At 41.5% G+C, this 15016-nt stretch overlaps 1 protein-coding gene across 1 annotated transcript; it reads left to right on the forward strand.

Moving 5' to 3' along the window:
- Positions 1–1680: 1680 nt before the first annotated feature.
- On the forward strand, positions 1681–14911 carry LOC110508616 (cAMP-dependent protein kinase catalytic subunit beta). Its single transcript, XM_036966369.2, has 10 exons — positions 1681–2378; positions 6536–6597; positions 6869–6997; positions 8776–8874; positions 9141–9223; positions 10417–10543; positions 11796–11891; positions 12056–12178; positions 12442–12606; positions 13336–14911. The coding sequence occupies exons 1-10, from the start codon at positions 2333–2335 to the stop codon at positions 13459–13461; spliced, it is 1056 nt and encodes a 351-aa protein (XP_036822264.1). The 5' UTR covers positions 1681–2332; the 3' UTR covers positions 13462–14911.
- Positions 14912–15016: the final 105 nt, after the last annotated feature.

The raw sequence follows: 15016 nt of genomic DNA on the forward strand, positions 1-15016 counted from the left end.
ATGATCAGATCTTAATATTTGTTGGTATGCAGACCAAATTATATATAGACAATATCTAAAGAAATCCACACAGTCTCTCTCACACACTCCCATAGAGTATATGCAGTATAATCAAATCCATTGCAAGTCAATGGAGACTGAAGAGTGAGTTAATTTGCAACATTTTTACTCTTTCTCAGATCTTTATCATGTTCAGATCTTAATACTTTTTGTTATATAGAATGTCTTGCCAATACAGTGAATATTTTCTGTACATGCAAAAATGACCTTACTGAAGAGCTCAGTGACTTTCAAAGTGGCACCGTCATAGGATGCCACCTTTCCAACTGGTCAGTTCGTCAAATTTCTGCCCTGCTAGAGCTGCCCTGTCAACTGTAAGTGCTGTTATTTTCAAGTGACATTAATTAGGAGCCACAACGGCTCACCCGCAAAATGGCAGGCCACACAAGCACACAGAACGGGACCGCCAAGTGAAAATCGTCTGTCCTCGGTTGCAACACTCACTACCGAGTTCTAAGCTGCCTCTGGAAGCAACGTCAGCACAAGAACTGTTCATTGGGAGCTTCATGAAATGGGTTTCCATGGCCCGAGCAGCCGCACACAAGCCTAAAATCACAATGTGCAATGTCAAGCATTGGCTGAAGTGATGTAAAGCTTGTCTCCATTGGAATCTGTAGCAGTGAAAATGCATTCTCTGGAGTGATGAATCACGCTTCACCATCTGGCAATCCGACAGACGGATCTGGGTTTGGTAGATGCCAGGAGATAGCTACCTGCCCCAATGCATAGTGCCAACTGTAAAGTTTGGTGGAGGAGGAATAATGGTCTGGGGCTGTTTTTCATGGTTCGGGCTAGGCCCTTTAGTTCCAGTGAAGGGATATCTTAACGCTATAGCATACAATGACATTTTAGGCAATGCTGTGCTTCCAACTTTGTGGCAACAGTTTGGGGAAGGCCCTTTCCTGTTTTAGCATGACAATGCCCATGTGCACCAAGCAAGGTCCATACAGAAATGGTTTGTTGAGATTGGTGTGGAAGAATTTGGCTGGCCTGCACAGAGCCCTGACCTCAACCCCATCGAACACCTTTGGGATTAATTGGAATGCTGACTGTGAGCCAGGCCTAATTGCCCAACATCAGTGGGCGACCTCACTAAGGCATTTTTTTTAACCTTTATTTAACTAGACAAGTCAGATAAAAACAAATTCTTATTTACAATGACGGCCTATCCTTGCCAAACCTGGACGACGCTGGGCCAATTGTGCGCCGCCCTATTGGACTCCCAATCACGGCCGGATTTGATACGGCCTGGATTCGAACCAGGGACTGTAGTGAATGAATGGAAGCAAGTCCCTGCAGCAATGTTCCAACATCTAGGGGCAAGCCTTCCCAGAAGAGTGGAGGCTGTTATATGAACAAAGGGGGGGACCAATTCCATAATATTGCCCATGATTTTGGAATGAGATGTTCGACGAGTAGGTGTCCACATACTTTTGCCCATGTATTGTAGTTACCACAACTATTTAGCTAAAGGGTTAGCTGTATTTGATCATATGGTGGTCCTTGCTATATGAGCCACGTAACCAAAGGTAATTTAATAATTTAGAAAAGTTACAATTCCCACCAAGTGGGTGGTTAAACCCTTATTATCAGAGCAATGTTGAAGGTGATGTTGAAGTCAGACCAGGGTACTGCAGGCTGCCATTAGCAACTTAATTATCGTTATAACGTCTTCTGTGGGAGATTTCTTTTATAATTAGTTCACGGACATACATCTGGTGTATGTTTGTATTTACACGAAGATTGACCAAGAAGATTGAGAATGCAATTTTTACATTCACTATAATGGGGGATCCTGTTTCGTGCAAACGATGCCTGCAGTACCGCGTCGGCCTTGAATTTCTGTGGCTTCAGTGAGAGGGGGCAGTCGTTCTCCCCTGGACCAACTCACAAGCCTCTAATTTAAGCCTTTAGTAAAGGCGGAAGCAGATTGAGTGCGATATCCCATCTCTTCACATATAGAAAGTCTTTGACCAAGCAATCAACAGTGAACGCTTGGGTGGGGGTGGGGGGGGGAAGTGTGAGAGCAGTGACCGCTAGCTGCATGTCAGCGAGATATAGAAGAGCCAGGAAGGGGAGTATCTAAAGAAGGGGGGTGGTGAACAGGGATTTGGGCTCCTTCTTTCATATTTGGCTGTAACGTTATCAATTGAATTTCTCTATATTGTTCCAAATTAACGATTTTGCCTACAAGGGGAACGCCACTCAACAACAGCTGTAGCTAGCTACCGCCATCTCCCGCAGTCTGAGCGATCGCCGTGTCTTCCATAAGATGGGAAACGCTGCTACGGCCAAGAAAGGCAACGAGCTGGAGAGCGGTGAGTTGGGGCGGTCGTGTAGCATTATCTTTACTAGCTAAAGTTAGCTAACTACCCAGTTAGTATGCGAACATTGTCACGTTTGACTTTTTTTTTTAAATGGACAACATCGGGAGGGCGCACACGCAAATGTATCCCTGATGTTGTAAACATTTACATGAATTACACCCTCGCCCCTATATTTGGCTATCGACGATCATTTATAGTAAATGGTTTGTGCATTAATCCCAGCTAGATCACCAGTACAAGGGATGCGTAACTAAATAGTTACAACCTGGTCCAGAGGCCTAGCTAACCATTAACATTAGCTAGCTAGCGGGTTGTTTTAGCACTTTCGCTATGATGTTGTCTACCTAGCTAACGTCAGTGAGAGCTAGCTGTATATCAGCGTTAGTGAGCCACCGCCAGGCCCGTGAGACATCACCAAGCCAGAGTAATGTTCAATGCCAGCTACGGTACTGTAGCATTGCAAAGTCTAGACTATCTGACGTGTGTTGGTCTCATAGCCTATGAGGCCTGTTGTTTTGACATTGCGTTTGTAGATTCGAGTTGTTTTAGCTAGCTAATTTGTAATCTTACAAGTGTGATAGATCGTTAGCAACCAGAAGTTCACTCTACTCCTAAACTATTTACAATTGTCATGTTAGATTAATCACACCTAAGGATAAGTTGTTTAAGTATGGGGTTTCAATTATCAGACTGCCTCCACATCAGTCTTGAGGCGCTGTATGTGTATATATATATATATATATATATATCACACACACACACACACACACACAGCTTTCCCTCTACAGTACTCTCTAGCGCTCCTCTAAACAGTGACCAAATATGGTGAAGAAATGACAAATGCCCACTTGCCATTCATAAAACCAGGCCCGTAATGCAACCTTCCCAAGTGATTTATCTCACAAGTCATTTTGGTTTAGAGTCTGTTTAATCTTAGTGATGTGCAGTTCTACATGCACACACATACAGCACAGTTTGTCATTGACTGGGACAGCTTGTCACCAGACCTTCGTAAGAGGATAAGGGGAATTACAAGCTTTGACGCAACTAGCCCTGGGACTGTATTAATTTGCAGTGGTACACTTTGACATATGTATGCTGATAATCAATGCACTGCATGACTTGATACATTTTGAAATGTTTCCCCATGAAGTCCTATACAGTCAGGAATATTGACGCATTGGTTTGTGTCCAGATCTGAATGTGTGTGAACTGCTTGCAAACTAATCTTACTCAAGTTAGTCTGGGAAATGCCACTGGCTTGTGAGTGTGCATATATGCTGTTCCATCTACTTCACTTTTGATAAAAATATACGGACAAATTTGAACATTTATGGTAGGTAGTAATGTATCTAGGTCATTTAAAAGCTTTGTCACTTTACAATGCTGTTAATCTGTTCATATGACATTTACTGAAGTGTTGGAAGAGACCAGGCAGAGGCACAGGAACCTGGTCAGCCACAGGTATCTTTCCAGTTTCAGGAAGCAAGCGGTGTTCTTTGATCTGATCAGTGAAACCAAAAGCCTGTGCTGTGCTGTCTGTTTTCCTGTCTGTTTTGACATAACATGAGCCCCAGTCTCTCAACCTTCTGGTGTTAAACCTGTCTAAGCCACAGTGCCCTCAACTGCTGCTGCTACAGATTTGTCTGCCCTGTTGCTGTTTACAGGTCTGGCAACCTGGTTCCTGATAATAGCTCTTTGTTTGGCTCTCAGTTTGACAGGGAGGTAGGGAGGTAGGCTAATTCTGACACTGAATTCTGAGCCTTGTTTCACTGTTCCATATCAACCTTCCATGTTGTTAAACATGTTAGGCACATTTAAAAAAATAAAAAAATAAAAAACCAACCATGTTCTAAAAATATGAACTTAGTGGTGCTCATCTCTAAAAACTGTACTGAGGTGAACATTGTTCTACTGTACAATGGACACCTAGCTTATGTCTTTTAAAAGTGATCACATTCAGTACAGTTAACCATAACCAGCTCTGATTATGTAAACATTTACATTAGCTAGGTGGTCATACAGTGCATTCGGAAAGTATTGAGACCCCTTGACTTTTTCCACATTTTGTTACGTTACAGCCTTATTCTAAAATGTATTAAACAAATAAAAAAATCCTCAATTCAAACACACCTCATAATGACAAAGTTAAAACAGGTATATTAAAAATAAAAAAAACATATCTTATTTACACAAGTATTCAGACCCATTGCTATGAGACTTGAAATTGAGCTCAGGTGCATCCAGTTTCCATTGGTCATCCTTGAGATGTTTCTACAACTTGATTGGAGTCCACCTGTGGAAAATTCAATTGATTGGACATTATTTGGAAAAGCGCACACCTGTCTATATAGGGTTCCACAGTTGACAGTGCATGTCAGAGCAAAAACCAAGCCATGAGGTCGAAGGAATTGTCCGTAGAGCTCAGAGACAGGATTATGTCGAGCCACAGATCTGGGGAAGGGTACCAAAAGTTTTTCAGCGGAAGTGACTGGGAGACAAGTCAGGATCGAGGGAATGATGTACAGAGAGGTCCTTGATGAAAACCTGCTCCAGAGCGCTCAGGACCTCCGACTGGGGTGGCAAAGGTTCACCTTCCAACAGGACAAAGACGCTAAGCACACAGCCAAGACAACTCAGGAGTGGCTTTGGGACAAGTCTCTGGAGAGACCTGAAAATAGCTGTGCAGCAACGCTCCCCATCCAATCTGACAGAGCTTGAGAGGAACTGCAGAGAAGAATGGGGGAAACTCCCCGGGTACAGGTGTGCCAAGAAGACTTGAGGCTGTAACCGTTGCCAAAGGTGCTTCAACAATGTACTGAGTAAAGGGTCTGAATACTTATGTAAATGTGTTAATTTTTTTAATATATATTTTATCATATACAGCATAGTCTACTTGTCAGGCCAGGGTAATGTGGGATTTTTAGTGGTTCAACACACTGTAGCCTATATAAAGAACTGCATGATTATTGAAGCCTTTTTCTGTTTGCTACATCTTTGTATTTGTACATAATTTGCCATCCTAGTCATGTCTGTTTAAACTTTCTTACCCACAGGAGTCATTAACAAACATTGTAATTAGTCATCTTGTGTTTTTCTTTGCCAAACTGAATTCCAGAAGAAGAATGACAACTCTTTCTCTCTCTCTAATAGTGTCTTTTTCTTTCCTTTGTTGTCATCTTCTATTGTTCTTCACTGCATGTGGTCCATGTTTGTTGATCTGATATACTTGTTAGATTTATGCATTCTCTCTCTCTTTTTCTTCCACATCATCCCTTCCACATTGTTCCTGCAAATCCTTGGGTGATCTATAGAGACATTTGGTATGCCCATTCTTCCACTAGATTCCCAAAATGACAGAAGTCCGAAACCTTGCACGCGTTGATTCTATTGTAAATGAACCCAAGCTTGGCTTGTAGTAGTGGTTCAGTATATGCTTCCATCTAGGTTCTGCCAAAACCATTACCTAAACCTCTGTGTTTTTGTCATCTGCATTCTGTCATTCTGGATATCTCATGTCTGCTGTGTTCTTCCATGTGTTTTGGTTTGTCCTTGTTCGTCAAAAACAATTCTGAAAATAATACTCTGTGTTAAAGCCTTCCCATGAACAGTATTGGGCCCTAATGCACAGTCGGTGCAGAAAGAAAGTGATGCACAAGAGTTCTGCATGCTTCGAGAGAGCCCAGCCTCTTCACCTGTCTTAGTGAATTCGTACATCCCCCTATCTTATTTAAAGAAAAAATACAAATGGAGCTCTTGGCATCACTTCTTACTTAGACTGCCCGTCTTGGTTGGTGTGTTTTTTTTAATGTATCACTAGAAAAAAACGTTTTGATGTTGTCGCCCCCCCCCCCCCCCTTCTCCGTACATGCATTTTGTTAATGTAAAATGCAGATAGGAGTTTGGTTAGTTAGACCTTACCAGTCTTTGTCTCCATTGAATTCCATTTCATACTGATTTTGTTACAGTTGATACCCGGTCACTGTTCAAGAATTTCCACATAAGATTCCATTAAGATTTCCTTTGTACTTTGTTGCCCACTCCGTGCAAATCAAATCCCAGGTCAATAAATAGGAATGCATCATGGGTTGACAGACAATTCCTTCCTGTTAGCTAATTGTGCCTGTGTATATCTTTCTTCCATACAGTGAAAGAGTTCCTAGCCAAAGCCAAAGAAGACTTCTTACGGAAATGGGAATGTCCACCACAGGTGAGATGTTTTCAATGCTCTTAAGGTTGGAACTACAAATCCAGGGTTTGGGGACTCTCATTTTATTATTTCTGTGATTCCTCACATCCTATCTCTTTGCCTTCTTCCCAACCGAATTGGTGAGAAGGTCCAAAGTCCTTCACCAATGTGTATAGAAAAGGAGACGTGGATGTGGGGAATATTTAAATTGAACTGAGTAAAACCTGGGACTGCTGCTGTGGTATGTCCATTAGGTAATCCACACCCTGTGTTTTGTGTGACCCCATTCTAGAGCACGACGGGCCTAGATGACTTTGACAGGCTAAAGACCCTGGGTACAGGCTCGTTTGGAAGAGTCATGCTGGTCAAACATAAAGGAACAGAGCAGTTCTTCGCCATGAAAATACTGGACAAGCAAAAGGTTGGTTCCCAGTGGAAAACAGCTGGCCTTTCCAAGGACGTGTAGCCCATGTATGAGCTGACAAGGCAATGTATCGCCTTGCTATGGGAAGAGGATGAAGAGATGCTATTTTAGGGCATCAAACGGGGCAACAAGTGCAAAGCCTTGGTCGAGTGGGTATCACTCCAGGCAGCAAGCACATGCATGCCTCCCTTACTCTCATCCCAGCTGTTTGTACCCGTCTAAATAAAGCATCAAAAATACAGTAAAGATAATGTGCAATTCCACTCTCCAATAAAATAATATCAAACAAAAAATGGGGCAAGAATTAAATAACACTGTAGATCAGTCGTATTCAAACTTTTCCAGCGGGACCCCATTTCTTTCCGCCAGAATTTCTGGGGAACCCATTTTTTTCCGCCAGAAGTTCTGGGGAACCCATTTTTTTCCAAATGTAATGACACGACTTTAAAAATCGGTACATTTAAGATTTTTACATCATTACACTTTCATCTCTTATCAAAATTAAAGAAAACAAATACAATTTTTATTGAGTAAATGTATTTATTTGAATTATCTTTCTCAAATGTATGTTGTGACTTGTTCCATACAATAACATGTACTCAAATATTTGTAATTTTTTATTGTGCAAACTCCACTGCAAGGTTGCGACCCCAACTTTGAATACCACTGCTGTAGATGTTATCTGGTGGCATAACATAAGTATGATTGTGTAATGTTAGTACCGGCCGGCCGGCAGTAATGTCTGCCAGTGGTTCCTCATCACATGCACGGACGGATATGATCGGACCTGTTAGTGTCTGGATTATAATACCTTAGTCTCTTTCCAACCTCTCCCTCAATGTGAGCAAGACAAAGGAGCTGATCGTGGACTACAGGTAAATGAGGGCTGAACATTGACGGGGCTGTAGTGGAGCGGGTCGAGAGTTGGAGCGGGTCGAGAGTTTCAAGCTCCTTGGTGTCCACATCACCCACAAACTATCCTGGTCCAAACATACCAAGACAGTCGTGAAGAGGGCATGACAACACCTTTTCCCCCTCAGGAGACTGAAAAGATTTGGCATGGGTCCCCAGATCATCAAAGTTCTACGGCTGCACCATCGAGAGCATCCTGACCGGTTGCATCACCGCCTGGTATGGCAACTGGTTGGCATCCGACCGCAAGGCGTTACAGAGGCTATTGCGTATGGCCCAGTACATCACTAGGGCCAAGCTTCCTGCCACCCAGGACCTATATACTAGGCGGTGTCAGAGGAAGGGACAAAAAATTGTCAAGCCCCCCTCCCCTTTGTTTTTACACTGCTGCTGCTCGCTGTTTATATATGCATAGTCACTTTACCCCTATGTACAAATTACCTCGACTAACCTGTACCCCCACACGTTGACTCTCTACCGGTACCCCCTGTATATAGCCTCGTTATTGTAACGTATTTTTATTTAGCAAATATTTTCATTACTCTTTTTTTTAACTGCATTGTTGGTTAAGGGCTTGTAAGTAAGCATTTCTACAGCTGTTGTATTTGGCGCAAGTGACAAAAATGTGATTACTGGAATGCAATCTAAAAGCTGTCCTAGCCACACAAGCCTCATGATCTCGCGAGCTAACATAAATGGTCTGCTACCTCAGTCTGGTAATTACGAGACTAAAGCTGTCCTGCCCCCCCCCCCCCCCCCCCCCCCCACCAAAAAAAAAACCTCTACAACTTTGTCATGCCATCATTAAACTGTAATTGAACTGTCGGTCAAGACTGTCTGATGATCACTTCTTTGTCTGGTAGGTGGTGAAACTCAAGCAAATAGAACACACGTTAAATGAGAAGAGAATATTGCAGGCCGTGTCTTTTCCCTTCCTCGTCAGACTTGATTATGCCTTCAAGGTACAGTTCATTTTTTTTTCCCCCTTCTGCATACAGTGTTTTTAATCTGGACATTGAGATCAGAGGCTATGAATCAAGCGTCTCAAACTAGGAGTGCTGATTTAGGGCTGGTTTCTCCTTTTGATCATAATGAATTTGATTTAAATGGGGGCGGGGGGGGGCTGATCCCAGCACTATGAGACGCTTCATACATATGGCCTTTATTATTATTCAGTTTCCTCAGTATCTGACTGGATTTGTTTATGTCGGTCTGTGTCCCTCCACAGGACAACTCCAATTTGTACATGGTGATGGAGTATGTTCCAGGAGGAGAGATGTTTTCACATCTAAGACGAATCGGAAGGTTCAGGTGAGCGTCTGTCTGAACGTTCTGCTCGTCAATACAATATCTGGTTGATTATAAGTTGTTTATTGATTTTCCATTTGTTGATTGAAAATTATTTTGGGAAACTTTTTTTTTTTATACCTACATTCATCTATGTATTATTTTTTTTTGGACAGTGAATTTACAACATTTTAATTTGGCTTTGTTCTCCAGAATTGGATTTCAGATCAAAAGTTCTGAGGTGACAGTACAGAATGTCCCCTTTCATTTGAGGGTATTTTCCCAATTTAGACTTGAATGCACTTTATGTATCTAGTCTCTCCATTTTGAAGGTTGTTGGAAGTGTTTAGAAAATTCAGTTTTAAAAGTTTAAAAGTTGAGTATAAAGGTCCCATATTCCCAGCACGCAATGACTACATCACGACTACGTCACGTGAATCAACAATGTTGTTGGATGGCGTTTTCAGTTTGTTTTGGTTGTGTTTCAGATTATTTTGTACCCAACAGAAATGAATTATAAATAACGTGTTATTTTGGAGTTACGTTAATTTTAAATAAGGCTGAAACGCAATGATTATCCGTAATCATGGTAGCATCCACAGTATTGTAGAAGTGTTCAGAAACATATTCTATTCTTATTTACAATTAAAATGACTCCAAAATGACACAATACGTTATTTCTCATTCATTTCTATTGAGAAAGGGAAAGGGGATACCAGTTGTACAACTGAATGTAGTCAACATAAATGTGTCTTCCGCATTTAACCCAACTCCTCTGAGTCAGAGAGGTGCCGGTAGCTTCGATCCAGCAATCTTTTGGTTACCGGCCCAACGCTCCTACCCACCAGGCTACCTACCACACGACACAATCCTGCAAATGCATCCAACAAGTTTGTAGAGTCACAACCTTGACGTAGTCATTGCATGCTGGGAATATGGGACCAAATAGTCAACTTTCGTACCTTTTTTTGTAACTTTTGTACCAACAGAATACACTACAACAGAAATCCAAATACTTATGACGCCTTCAAATGGGGGGGACAAGATACAGTGCATTAAATGTTTTCGCTTCACTGTCCAAATAAATACAGAGGGGGGGTCTGTGTGTTTATTTTAAATTCAGTGCTCATATAGCTGGTAGTTAATTACAACTCCAATTACATTTTTGTGCTTACTATGTGATCAGTTAAACAGATTCTCCTACTTTTCCTTCACAGTGAACCCCACGCACGGTTTTACGCGGCCCAGATAGTACTGACATTTGAGTACCTCCATTCACTAGACCTTATCTACAGAGATCTGAAGCCTGAGAACCTTCTAATCGATCAGCATGGCTACATCCAGGTATGCGTGACCAATGCTTCAAGTGGATCATTTTCATTGTACAGCACCAGGGTTCTTATTTTAGAGCCAATGTTGCATAAAGGATGCCAGTAGGCCTACTGACAGGGATGCAAACCTGTCTCTTTTCGGGAGATATTCACCGTTTTGATTTCAAAATAGCCCATCCAAGTGAATCGTGTAGATCCGAAGAGAAAAAGGGGAAGGGGTCTGTGTCTCATATTGAAATCATTGACTGAGAACAGGAAGTTAAAGGTATTGAACTCATAATTCCTGAAAATAATGCATCAGTGATGTGTATTTCCTGCAACGTCCTGAAGTTGTAAAACTTCTGTGTGTGTTGTGTAGCCAGTTAGTATGCGGAAACATTTCTAAAGGTTTTCCCCCAAAAAACCTTCCCAATTAAATGTTGTCTGCAAAGTAGGCTTACCTGGCTGGCAAAATGATATGATAACTTTTGTACCAATCAGGTTCACATGAAACACCGCTACAGAAACACTGCTACTAGCCAAACACAATAGGCTCTTGCTGGTGCACAATTGAATTAAAGGGCAACTACACTCTCCCACATAGATTAATAAATTTTTTGACATCAAATGTGGTCTCCTAACTGTGTTTTTAAAGCATTGTTGTGGACTTAGAACATAACATTTAGTTGGTTTTCTATCAGTAAAAGGGGGTGATTTTGACAGAATTCTGAAACCTGGAAAAGCTAAACCAAGAACAGAATTTGGCAAGTAAAACAGATTTTAGATAGCTATCTGGGGAGGCAGATTATCATTATCTGTCATGATCAACCTTAAACTAGACCAAAGAGCCCAACTCCCCCCTACCCCAGGACACAATTTTGTCTGTCTATTGTGGTTTGTAAAGTTAGGAGTGTTGCGATTATTCAAATGTGTATTTATTACTTGTTATTATCTGAAAATAAGCCAATTTTCTTGCTCCTCACACAGATTTTTCATGTATCCAAGTGAATTTTTGTGTTACCATTTTGGGCCCTCGCCAGTTTGCATCCTTGTTCTCAAGCAGTAGAACATTTGAGGTGCCAGTACTGTGTACCGGTGAGCACCGGCCCAACTGGAGCACTGTGCGTGACACATCACTGCCTATGGCGTACACTGCAATGTCAAATCAAATGTATTTCTAAAGCCCTTCTTACATCAGCTGATATCTCAAAGTGCTGTACAGAAATGATGGGTTATGTTTTCTCTGCTAAGTTGCTTTACCGACTGTACGTGTTCTTGGTGGTCAGGTGACAGACTTTGGATTTGCCAAGAGGGTAAAAGGCAGAACCTGGACGTTGTGTGGAACTCCAGAGTACCTGGCGCCCGAGATCATCCTCAGCAAGGTGAGAGTCCTGTCTGACTCTCACTCACTCTCACTCACTCACTCACTCTCACACACACAGTGCATTAAATTACTACATTTGAAGACATGGAACATTAGTTTGTTGCCATGAATTTAGATTACATATGTGTATGTGAACTACATTTGTCATTGTGCTGTGTGTAGGGCTACAACAAAGCAGTGGACTGGTGGGCCCTGGGGGTCCTTATATATGAGATGGCTGCTGGATACCCTCCCTTCTTCGCTGACCAGCCTATTCAGATCTATGAGAAGATTGTGTCTGGAAAGGTATGGACAAGTCCATTTTTACATTAAGCATGTCTGAAATGGCCTACCTATTTAACCTCTAGTTTTAACACATTTTGAACACCTGTCATGTTCTCATGGAGTAAGTTTAACTCAGTAGGTTTTAACTGCCCAATGAATGCTTGGCTTGCTTTTGGCTTAGCCTCTTCTGTCTTTAATCACTTACTATACAGTTACAACTAGGAGCAAATTGACATTTCTCAATACATGACCATTTAGACAAATCTCTGTGTCCCCCCCTGTAGGTCCGCTTCCCATCCCACTTCAGCTCTGACCTGAAGGACCTGCTGAGGAACCTGCTGCAGGTGGACCTGACCAAACGCTATGGCAACCTGAAGAACGGCGTCAACGACATCAAAGGACACAAGTGGTTCGCTACAACGGACTGGATTGCCATCTACGAGAGGAAGGTACATACAAGGCGGTGTCGGAGGATGAGGACAATCAATGCGAACTTGAATTGCTCTTTATAGCACCTAACTTTTATGAAACACATTGGCCAAATTCTTACCTACTAATTACTAACACGACATACTGTGTATTAATCATACTACATACTATTTCAGCAACAAATATCAACATTACTACTCAGCCATACTGAAAGGCGTAATCTACATGCACAATCTCTCTTGTTCCACGCCATTCGTACATTTCTGCAGAGCATGTCCCCTATTCTGATTATTAGCTGTTGTCATACAGACGTGGGTCTGAAAAGACTTACTCTCTTCCTCAGTAGTGTGCAGTGAATTCTAAATGAAATGCTGAAATGAGTATGACATCCTGGGATTTAAAGTATACTATGTTTTTAAAATGTCACATTCTATAAAACTTTATATTTTTGCATCACCAAAAATCCTAACACAAGTACAGGTATTCAGACAAGGCCTCTGTATTTTATTAGTGTCCAGTAGTGCTTTTCCTGTGTATTATCATCTTAGAACAACAGTCTTTATATGGTGTCATAAAGTTTTCTATTTGACTTACTAGAATGACTTCATAATGCATTTTGCTGACAGGACGTATTGCCTAGGCATCTGGAAATTCTTGCAGTATTAGAATCTCATTGAAGTACTAGCTTGGTCTCCTCTTAAGGCACACTCTAACTCCGCTCCTGGTTATCCTGCTGTCTGTGTTGTCAGGTGGAAGCCCCGTTCATACCAAAGTGTCGAGGCGCTGGCGACACGAGCAACTTTGACGACTACGAGGAGGAGGAGATCCGCGTTTCCGTAACGGAAAAATGCGCAAAGGAGTTTTCCGAGTTTTAGGACGTGCACACGTGGATATATCAGGGCTAAAACACACATGAAAAATAAGGGGATCTTTGCACTCTTCTAAAGACTTGGGGTTGGAGCAGAGACCATTGTTCAACTATTACTACGTAGTTCCTTCATTCCACAAGGCTGAATGAGGTCGCCATGATCCTTGGGTGCCAATGATAACACCTTCACTGTCACACATACCTGCGTATTAAAGCAGACACACCACTTTTTTTTTTTAATCCCCTCTACCCACTCTGTTTTTGAACTTTGAAGCAGTTGTTGTCTTGGATGTTGTGCTCCCCTTTACAGATGTGATATTTTTCGATTTAGGAGGAAAACCAGAGAGGGTAACTATACAAGAGAGGCCAATTTCATATAAGTCCACACAGTGTAACTTCAAACCGACTTGTCTGTGGCAGTATCACACATGGTTGTGTGGTTTTGTAGGGCAGTGCCTCCAGTCGTCAACAGTTTCGATTTTATGGTCTGTTACAAATCTGATGCTTTTCAATAGAAAATTATTCTCACCCTCTACTAGGACCATGTTTTGGCCAGCTTTCAGAAATAGTATTTGTCCTTTTTGTATATTTTGTCACGAAGACGCATTAAACACCATTGAGTGCTAAGAGCATGACCAAAATACAACTAATTGGGTGACCGAGGAAGAGAAGTCCCTTTCTTTGCCTTTGTCTGTAGAACCCTTTAGACCAATTCCAACGGCCCCACAAAGCGTCCATTCTCTGGCCCATTGGTATTCTAGCCCAGTAATGGGGAAGTCATTGCAGGGAATGGCGAACCCAACTACAAACAGAAAATAACAAAACAGTGGTCAGAAAAATTCTAGAAAATGTTGAATTTGTATTCTCCTTTTTATTTAACATTTTAATACATGGTTTTTTGTTCCGTAAGATTTCAGGTCCGCTCATAAAAAAGGACACTTTTAAATGAATTTGTGGAGCTGCGGAGCTCCTGATGCGTTAAAGTGAAATCAAGTCCTTTTGAGGTGCGCTCTTTAAATTGATCAGTTCAGTGTGTATTGTGTTGTGGCTTTTGCCTCAACATTGTTAGTAAAACCAGTATACACTTCATAACAATATATTGATGCTAAGCAGTCTTGCAAACTCCTCAAAAGAAATTGCAAAACACCATTTTTCCCCATGTTTTTCCCTATTGCTGTTCTTGACTTCCCTCCTTTCCTTGTTTGTTTCATTCTTATGACAGAATGTAGTGTTGCAACTTATAGGTATGCATAGTTTGAAATGCTTGATTAAGGTACATTTAGTTTTTTTCTCACAGACATACACTGGCAAAAAAACAAACAAGACTGCTCCTTGACCTTTGTATCACATATAATCCAGTCATTGTTCAGCTCATTACATAAGTATATGCATTGTTTCATATGTTTTTATTTATACACATTAGAGATGCTAATACATTTTATTTTTTAAAGTGTCAACGTTTGGAAAGTTCTTTTTTGTGATCTTGTAAATAACGGCATACTGCTCTAGGAGTGTTCATGTGTGGGCCTTATATTTGTCAAACTATATAAAGCAGGATAACA

The sequence above is a fragment of the Oncorhynchus mykiss genome, chromosome 28 (assembly GCF_057628025.1).
Source record: "Oncorhynchus mykiss isolate SJ-2025 chromosome 28, ASM5762802v1, whole genome shotgun sequence".
NCBI classification, from domain to species: Eukaryota; Metazoa; Chordata; class Actinopteri; order Salmoniformes; family Salmonidae; genus Oncorhynchus; species Oncorhynchus mykiss.

Excerpts from the sequence above, each read along its gene's own strand:
- LOC110508616 (XM_036966369.2), top strand. The coding sequence starts at position 2,333 with ATGGGAAACGCTGCTACGGCCAAGAAAGGCAACGAGCTGGAGAGCG. Across the intron at positions 8,875-9,140 it reads GACTTGATTATGCCTTCAAG|GACAACTCCAATTTGTACAT; the intron begins GTACAGTTCATT and ends GTCCCTCCACAG. Across the intron at positions 12,607-13,335 it reads TTGCCATCTACGAGAGGAAG|GTGGAAGCCCCGTTCATACC; the intron begins GTACATACAAGG and ends CTGTGTTGTCAG.